We start from the raw sequence: 10,375 nt of genomic DNA on the forward strand, positions 1-10,375 counted from the left end.
AGTTTGAAATATGAGTATTTTGTTTGATCAAGGTTTCAGTTTACACTTCTGTTTACAGATAGAAAGATGAATGATGAAATAGTCGCCTGCTGACCTTTCCTTCGTTACCCCCACGTTAATTCGTTGGAGGATGGGTAATCTTTGAGATGATAATTCACTGTTTCTGTTTGTGGTAACTCCCACAGGAACTCGGCGGGACAGCATTTTTGCTGGTAAACGCCAAGCTGGTATGTAACCAATTACCTAGGAAACATTTTACGTCTAGGTTAATCAGTCATAGTGGATGACCTTATAGACGACAGATATTACTCTTGGACCTTTTTATCAAAGTGGATACAATGACAGAGTGGGGATTCGAACCCACAACCTTGCAATAATGAGTCCAATGCTCTAACCACTGGATCACACGACCAGTCATATTAACTGAAAATGGAGCGTGCGATACCCCCCCCCCCCCTCAAAAAAAAGGATAGTAATTTTAAGTTTGTCCTTTGATTTTCGATCATCAGATGATTTGTAAGTTAATGTTTAATGGGCTAAAATATAGCTTTATCTCTTCTTTCGTTTAATTTGCATACCTTAAATTTCGGTGGCATTTATTTCATCTTTTATAATTTATTAAAATAATTCGATGAAATGCAGCTCAACGGCTAATATAGCGAGTATTTAAAAAAACGTGCTTGTTTAACCTTACCGCAAAACGGCGATCAATATTCTCAAAAGTAACATTCGAAATCCACAAGGCATCAACGGATATTAAGGGTACCACTTGTAATGCCACATTCGCTTATAAAGATAAATACTTAAATGATATGTTTCAACGTTTAGAGTGTCTTTTAAGATTTTCATCGATAAATTTTTATCTTGATATCTAGATAAATCTTGTTGTTTCCCTTGTTTACCCAACACGTAGATTGTAACTTCAAATATTATTTCCAGGGGCCCGTTGCAGAAAGAGTTGCAATCGATCGCAACTCTAAAAATCACGCGCAACTTGATTTTCAACCAATCAACAGCGCGCATTTGGGACTTGCGTTTGATTTTTTGACTTGCGTTTAAACGCAACTCTTTCTGCAACAGGCCCCTGGAAGCACAAAACCTGGATACAAAGTATTGTATATTGGCATTGTGGTGGTACGCCATGTACGATTTTAAAGGGTTTCTTTGTTTGATTTTGTTTTCACAATGCACAACAAAAATAAAGTGGCAAAGTATAATGTCACATTGATAAAGACACGTAATAGGAACTATTAAAGCATAAACAAAATATGTTTGAAGCGCACAGTCCCTGAAATTCTATCACAGGTAAGTAATTCGTATGAATTTGAAATATGATTCATAAAATAAAAACTAAATTAGAACACAAGCTGAAATAATGCCCCGATAGCATGCTAAGATATAGACATTTGCATCTTGAATACAAAAAAAATTATCATTGACCACAAAAATGAAAAGTACCTGCAAAATATAATTTACAGTATTCTGAGAGAAATAAATCCTTCATATTCTTCTTGAATGAATTATTGTTGAAAATTCGTATACGTAAAGATAATGAATTCCAAATGTTCGATCCTACATGTTTTATAGATTTATGGGCTCAGGCACTTCTTGGAGTGAATAGGTGAAAATCAAAAGAATGTCTAATTGAATAGCGCTATGAATGTCTATATTTAAAGTTAAATGTCAAAAGGGAAAACATATTTTTTATCTGCATGGTAGATCTAGTCGGTAATGAGAATAGGGATTGGTTTAAATCATACGTTACTAGGGTGCCTACAAAGTTATTTTTCTTAAGATGATATTTTCTGTAAATGTTGCTAAAATTTAATATATACAACGTTTATTCACTATTTTTTTGCATTTTTATTTGTTATTTTTTTGTCCGCACAGCTGTGGTCTTATTTGTTACATTTCCCCTGCAAATATAGAGTCATCATTTTGACCACATGCACTTGAATAGTTTAAGAAATAGTTGGCAAGTAGTATGAGACATTTCCAAAGAATTGTGAAAAACGAGAAAATGGAATTAACTCGCCACAAGATGGCAGCAACGCATAAACAAGATTTTATCGGCATCAAATTGTTTCCAACCTGCCATATATCCACAATTTCGTTAGTACAGATCGCTAGTTTCAAATTTGTATAATTCTATAGATCTCACATTAACAGGTTACCCTAGTGTTAAGTCAAGTTCATTTCAATAAAAAGTAACCCCCAAATAATTAAATAAATAAATGAAATTAAAATTACATATATTTATATAATTTGCAATTCGGTGCAACCCTATTAATATTTATTTACATCATTATTGTCTTTGCCTTGATTACCACATGAAATGGAATGTATTCGAATTTTCTGCCCCAAGATAGATAGATAGATAGATAGATAAATACCACAAGGTAGCGTCCCCTTCTAGTCCTTACCCTGCTCCAATGTCCACTGACTCTCTTATAAGACAGCTCCCTCTTGCGGTATTTCAGATCAATTTTTTAAAGACTTTAAGGTTGTTCACACTGCCAGAACTTTGCATGAGCGTTCCGACGGCGGTGAAAAAAAAATTATCACCGCTTGTTACCTTTCACCACTGTTTAGCAGACGTTGGTCCCCGTTCAGCCAACGCTGTACACGCTCGGCCACCGCTGATGGTCCCTGCAATTGCTCCGAAAGTTTCGAGCTGCACAAAATATTGCGAACGGTGATCGAGGAGCGGGCAATTTCCCGCTCCGGCAAAGTTCACCGTTGCTCTAACAACGCCCAGTCAAAGTTTGGCACCGCTAGACGCAAGTTTGTGGACGCTTGGGGCCCCTACACTGTTAGAAAATTTATCCCTAAATAAAAGAAGTTCCTGCAGCAGAGTCTCGAGAACGCCTGTAATCTTACCAGATTGCGTAATCTTACATTATATCGTGTAAAATTACAGCAAATTGGTATTTGGTGTATGGAGTCTTACAAATTTCCTTAAAGAAAACACAATTTTCCCCATATTACACAGAACTGTTCAGTTCAATTGTTTAAAAAAATATCCTGTTTTATAAATTTGCAGAATGATTCTGTTATTGCTTTCTGCAAAATCCTATTTTTTCCCTGTAAAATCAGGGTTTTTTTAACAGCGTAGGCCAATGCAGAAATCTTGAACACTGGACCACCTTTGCGTCGCCAGCTTTGCCCGAGTCCATTTGGAATCTTTTAGAACTTCTATCAAAGCGATCCGTTTAGCTCCGTAGTCAATAGTGGTATGCCGCTATAACTTTAAACCCCCGTCGAGCCAACGCCCGCATGCGCAGAACGTCGCTCTATCAAAGCTCGCGTCACCGCTAAATCAACGCTTGCTACCGTTAAGCCAACACCGCCTTCAGCGGTGTACCGCTAAAGCAACGCCCGTGTTTTCGATTTTTTTTTTAAATCCCATTTTGTACGCGGTGACTCAGCTTTGTCGAAACTCGGCCCCTCTCTCCTTACCGTTCAACGAACGCTCTAACAAAGTTCGGGAGTTGTGACCAGGGGCCTGTAACACAAAACTTAGCAATGATCGTAGAACATTTTTCTACGACTGTTTGCATTGACTACAATGTACAATCAATCGTGAAAACCAAAGCGTAAGATCAATCAATAACCTTTGTGTTACGGAATCCTGGTCTTAAAGGCAAGTCAACTCAATGTGACTAGCGCGCGGTATCGAGTGCTTTTCTTTAGCATCGTGAATACCCGAGATGCATGCATTGCCATTAAACGTCACGAATCTGTAGGGCCTACACCTGTGCATCTTTTAAAACCGTTCTACAGTATCATAGTACCCCGAAAATGTATTAACACTATCCTCAGATCGCACGAAAGAACATACATGTAGGCCGTGTCTGCTTTTTTATTTTTGATGTCATAAGCATATCCAGTTCTAGGGGGTCTTGGGCCGTAAAAGAGCGTGCTGAGAAAGGACATCATAATCCTTGCCATAGTATTCTCTTCGGGAATACATACCATGCACAAGCATCAACACACCCTGGCAGACACGCCTTCAATTACCCGCACACACATACATATATATCTATACATAATATACATACATACACACACACATACACACCCGCACACACACACACACACATATATACATACATAATAAACATGATGTGTAAGATAAATAACATAATAATCATATGATATATATACATGATGCATGTACATGTATACATTACTTATTACTCGAAACGGTACATTATTATGACAACAGAAGTGCACCCCCCCTTGAAAGGGGAGACCTTTTTTCTTCCTTTTTTTGCCTCGTAAACTTTATTCATTGACGAAATGTCCTTAATATTTGGTTAAAACATTATGTGTGTGTGTGTGTGTGTGGATGGGTGCTGTGTGGACAAAATTTTCTTAATTGTTTTTAAAATACTCACTGAAATTCGAATTAATGTATTCTGAGACAAGGAAAGACGACAATCCTAATCATCTCGGTGATAATTATCTTTTTATTATTTTTATTTTCATTACTAATAGAGTTATTGTGGGAGCGCCAAAAGAAGACAAAATTAGTCTTAAATCAGGCACCCAACATGAAGTGGACTGTTAACAAGGTTAGTGCAATCAACATAGATATATCTTAACAATATATACAATGTGAATGTGGCTCTCATTCGGAACTTTAAAAAGAAAATCAACACAATCATAAAGATATCGCACAGCGTTACATATTAAAACGATATCATTGTGGAGCGTTGTAGCCCAATGGATTAGTCTACGGACTTTGAAACAGAGAGTCATGGGTTCAAATCCCAGTTATGGCATAGTTTCCATCAGCAAGAAATTTATCCACATTGTGCTGCACTCAACCCAGGTGAGGTGAATGGATACCTGGCAGGATTTATTTATTCCTTGAAATGCCGAGCTCTGGAGGCTGCTTGAGCTAAAGCTGGTGAAATAATATCCAAGTCCTTTCTTTAGAAGCGCATAGAGACGTTATTAATAATGTATTATGCGCTATACAAGAACTGTCTATTAGCACCATTATTACTAATTTTCAAGAAATAAATGGTACCTGTCAGGTACTTTTTGAAATTACACCTGCACGAATGGAGTGATAATGAGTTTTTCATTTCTTTTTGTAAGGAACTCCACATCTTAGGTACAGTACATATTAATCTTTCAAACCTTTGGAAAATGAAAATCATTGGTAGATCGAGTTCCACAAGAATGAAAATCTAAATTACACCCTCTCCTCATCAGAAATATGAGAGTGTCTAGATGATGTTTACATCTATAAATAAAAAAAAACAAATTTGTAGATTCATGATATCACACAGTCAATAGTTTGAGCCTGTAAAATAATGGAGCAGAGTGGAAATAAATATTAAAGGCGAGCAGCTCTTTTCTGCAATCTGAATACATTATCCAAAATATATTTTGCACAAAGTCAAATAATGTTACAATTTGATATATGTGGGAGAAACAAGGTATTTTTTTTATAAATGCAAATAAGTATTTACTTTTTATGTTTGCATCAGTCACAATTTGCGTGTATCGAATATGCATACAATGTAATTTCAACTAGGCGATATTATTCAAATATTGAACAAAGTGAAGCTCTTACTCTCAAAAGAACTCAATTAAACAAGATACTAACAAACATAATTCGAAACTATTTGTCCGTATGTACAATGATGACAATTATAACAAAGTAAGGATCGAAATTTAAAATGTGCAAAGATAAAACTTAAATGGTTTTACGCATGTTCGATTCAGATGTGCTGCTAATCAAACAAAATGATCATCATGTTGTCAATGATGATGTTCGCTCTGATAAGTTTTACGACATAATAATGATCATACAAGTGCTAATGAGAATACAGTTGAATAGAATAGTCATCTATTGTCGCTAAAATGCATGGGGCATAAATATTAGTATTAATGTATTCGTCTCTGAGCCAAGCGATGACTCTCTGTCTCAAAGGAAACCTCGTACAAACAACCTTTGTAACAAAGAGTAGCTTCATTATACTATCCCAGGAATACACAAACCATTATCACCGGTCATTAGCACGAGCAACGTTTAAAAAGAACCCATTTATCTTCTCTGAACTTTTACGATGATATTTTCTGCCTTACTTGATCTATCTATTTTCAAACGTAGGCATACATCAATGCTGATTGTCTATACACACTAAATGGAAGTAAAGGTTCAGAATTGAACCCCGAAAGGTTGATGCGAAATCAGCACCCCTGCGGTTGGGGTTCATTTTTGCACCCTGCTGGTTCAAAACTGCATCCTTAGGGGTTCAGTTTAAAAGTTAGAAGTGCAATTTTGAACCCATAGGGTGCCGATTTTTCATCAACCTTTCGAGATTCAATTTTGAACCTTTATTTCTTAGTGTGTACACGAAAACATAATATCAAGCTACATGTAAACAATGGCACAATCCAAAAATACTACATTTAATTTACATTAATATATATGTTTAAGTTATTTTTAAGCTATAATACAAGCATGCCTAGCGATCTATTTACGCTCCTTGCTGTACATCATTTTCACATGAACATTTCACCTCTTGCATTGTTCTCCGTCTTCGTTCCCTCCTCATTTCTCTAAAATAATTACCTTTCTTTCAGATTTTATTTCACCATAAAGTCTTAAAATATACCTTTTGAGATCATTATTGGTAATAAAGAGGATCGATTAACCTATAATTATACGTTTGTAGAGAGACTAAAATGTTACTGAATAAAAAGGAGCCTGTTTTGCTACAGTGTATCTGGCTACAGTTTTAGTGAAATATGACTTTATTGAGTAGTAAATTGGTGTGTACTCGAGTGAATCTAGGTATGAGTAGTGCAAGACTTGCAGCGGACGTAATATAAACACTAAGAAATAAAGGTTCAAAATTGAACCCCGAAAAGTTGATGCAAAATCAGCACCCTATGGGTTCAAAAATTGAACCCTGCGGTTGGGGTTCATTTTTGCACCCTGCGGGTTCAAAACTGCAACCTTAATTTTAAATTGAATCCCTAGGGGTGCAGTTTTGAACCCGCAGGGTGCAAAAATGAACCCCAACCGCAGAGATCAATTTTTGAACCCCAAATCAGGGGTTCAGTTTTTGAACCCATATGTGCTGATTTTGCATCAACCTTTCGGGGTTCAATTTTAAACCTTTATTTCTTAGTGTGTAGCTGCGAGTACAGCCGTAACAAAATATAAAGTATTTTTTTCTATTTTCATTTCCTCCCCCCCCCCTGAAGACGAACAATTTCCTTATATATGTGTCTATTATGTCTAATAATGAACTCTACTTGTAATAGTTTTTTTGGGTGGTAATGTTATGTGTATATTTTGTTAATGTCAATTGTTTTTGTTTATTAAAAACAAATTTAGTCCTTAAATCGGAAGTTGGCGAAAGCACATCGCTCTATCTTGATTATAGTAATAATAGGCTTCTAGGTATATGTACGTACAGCTGATTTTGTGTAAGTTTTCTTCTCTTTTTTTTTTAAATATTGCGCAATAAAAAACGTGTTTCGAAATATAAAAATGTCAAAGTGTGCCAGATGGGAAAATTAAAATTTGACGCATTGTATTCTCTCCATTAATACTTTTATTTAACCTACCTAACACTTATTCCAACCGTCACAGCCGCGGGAGGAAAACGTGATAAAAATTCATTGTACGGCAGCAACAAGGATGACTTTGAATTAAGAGAAAAGGCGACAGAATAGAATACGTGATGTCTGAAAGCAAATTAAGCGATTCCACAATTAGTAGCAAATTGTATTTTTCAAAATCAGAACAAGAAAATTACGTTTGCTTAAGAGAAATATTTAATCATTTTTCCATTCAAATCAGGAATCAGGGGTGAAATTAGGCAAATATTTTCAGTGTGAACATTTTTGGATACTTTGCGCTATTTAGGAAATTTTCCCATTACCAATAGGCTTATAAAAATATTTCTTTGAATTTTATTTTGAAAAAAAAAAGTTCTATCAGTGAGCAGAAAGAAATCAGGGAAATTTCATACAGGCGATACGCACTGCAAAAACTCCGGTGTTGATTTAACACTAGACCGAAATATATATATCCACACCAAAGAAGTGTTAAACAACACCAGTTTTGTTTTGGTCTAACACCAGGAACGTGTTTATGCAAAACCGATTAGTATTCAAACAATATCGGTTTGATTCCAAACTGGTGTCATACTTCTCTGGTGTGGACATATATAGATTCCAGGCTGGTGTTAAATCAACACCGGAGTTTTTGCAGTGTAGGGCATATTCCTTCTCTGTCTCTGGTTTATTTTTGTGAACTAGACTGAAAAGGTAAGGTTAGATTTACATGGGGATTGATGGAGTTACAAGGGCATTACTGACAATCATAGAGACGCCAATAAGAATAAGAATAATTATCTATTCGCATTAATCAAGGGGAATATATAAATGCAGGACCCCTCTCCCCCCCAAAAAAAAATATTATTAACAGAGATAATGATGATAATAATAAGTTGGTATATAAATAAATGAATGAATAAAATAAATAAATCCTCTTGATTACCTCATTTACCCGAACTTTGTTGCATATTTAGGCCAATATTGGCCGAAATTCCGGAAGGGGTGGGGGGATATCGACTGACAATCATCCCAGCACTTTTCAACAAAGAATAATATCCCAAGAATGTCGGCGATACCGGTTTCACCATACAGATCATGCAGATTTTCGCTTCCTTGAATCTTAGCAAAACTGTTGGTTTCTAGAATGTCTAAGTTCCACTGGAACACTTAGATATATCATATCAATGTTTTATCATTTAATATTCGTGGATTTTTAAAAATATTTATTCTATTGGGCTTTTTTTTTGGGGGGGGGGCTCTGGTAGGTATCATGATATTTTCCACGATGAGTTTAAAATCTTAGTTTGGTCAAGTTTTTCAGGCGGATGAAAACTTTCTGCACATCATCCCTGAAGTGAGGGTTGACCGTCCAGTAAATAAAGGCGTTGATCATGTGATTAAATCCCCGGATGCGAGTGATGAAATAGACCACGTGCTTATTGGTGATCTCTGTGACAAGGTAGAAATAGGTAGCCGTGGGTAAAGAGAAAACTACGACGTATGGTAACCAGGTTACAATGAGAAAGACGGTTACTGCGAGGAGCATTTTGGTGGTCTTGTCTCCATGCGCACGCCCTTGAACTCGATTGGGTTTGGCATTACTTTGCAATTGCTTCCCGTTGTTATTTACTAATGAAGGGGTCTGGTTTGGGGCATCTTCGGTGCTGCCAGTAACCTCCAAACTCTCAACAATAGGCACATCCATATTGCTGGAGCGTTGGTCTGACGTACCGTTTCCTGGTTTCATAAGGGACGGTACTTCCAGATTACAGGACACGAGGGTCGACCGTCCATTTGTAGATGTCTCGTTCCCATTCCACGCAATCCGTGTCCGCTGGAGAGATTCGGTGACCGATCCAGAAATGGTTGGCATCGTAGATGACCCGTACGGACCACTTTGGCTCCTAAGATCGACACCCATCTCAGACCTTACTCTGGATTGCCGACGTATTAAGGTGTATATCTTACTGTAAGAAAACAAACTCCAATACAGCGACCGAAAAGGAGACCACTAGGATTACCTTGACAGGAACGTGAAAGGGTGACGTAACAACAGACATGCATCCTTCAGAGACAAGGTCTAGCAGTTTGAAGTACCATACTGAAGGCAGGTTGAGAAGGAAAGCGAACCCCAAACAGGCTAATGCAAGTATTGTTGCCGATGTTCTGGTCATCTGACGAGAGAAGGGTCTGCAAACGGTTACGAATCTATCAAGGGCAATGGAAAACGTCAAGAACAGGGAACCAAGAGACGTGGTCATCCTGATGATAGCTGTTACCAAGCAGGAAGAGACGTCATTAATCATATCAGGTTGCGGGGTGATACAGGCAATCAAGTCCACCAAGGCTTGTATCAAGATCAGCATGTCGGTGCTCTTCTTCTTCGCTTTCATAGCATAGGCTGCCGTGATGATAATGTTACCAGGAACACCGATAATGAATAGAAACCAGTAGATTATCCTGCAGCCTAACTCCATCTTAACAAACTTAGCGAAGATCCGTCAACTAGGAGACACAAGAGAGGCGATGACAGTTGCAAGAATGGCAACGAGAGATGATTTCCGTCACATCCCATTTACTTTAAATAATACATATTGACTTGTGATATAAAATGTTTATTCCTGTTTGCAAGTCTATTCTTAAACTAAATCAAGACTCGTTGCTGGCGAGAAAAAATTATGAGGGAAAAATAACGAATCTTTATCTGATTTGGAATAGGACATGTCCTTGACAATACCAGTAAGCTCTACACACGTAATGCATGTAGATTATTCTGGAAATG

At 37.1% G+C, this 10,375-nt stretch overlaps 1 protein-coding gene across 1 annotated transcript; it reads right to left on the bottom strand.

Annotated features, from left to right (window-relative positions):
• Window positions 1-9,557: 9,557 nt before the first annotated feature.
• On the bottom strand, window positions 9,558-10,070 carry LOC121427836 (C5a anaphylatoxin chemotactic receptor 1-like). Its single transcript, XM_041624403.1, has one exon. The coding sequence runs from the start codon at window positions 10,068-10,070 to the stop codon at window positions 9,558-9,560; it is 513 nt and encodes a 170-aa protein (XP_041480337.1).
• Window positions 10,071-10,375: the final 305 nt, after the last annotated feature.

The sequence above is a fragment of the Lytechinus variegatus genome, chromosome 14 (assembly GCF_018143015.1).
Source record: "Lytechinus variegatus isolate NC3 chromosome 14, Lvar_3.0, whole genome shotgun sequence".
NCBI lineage: Eukaryota > Metazoa > Echinodermata > Echinoidea > Temnopleuroida > Toxopneustidae > Lytechinus > Lytechinus variegatus.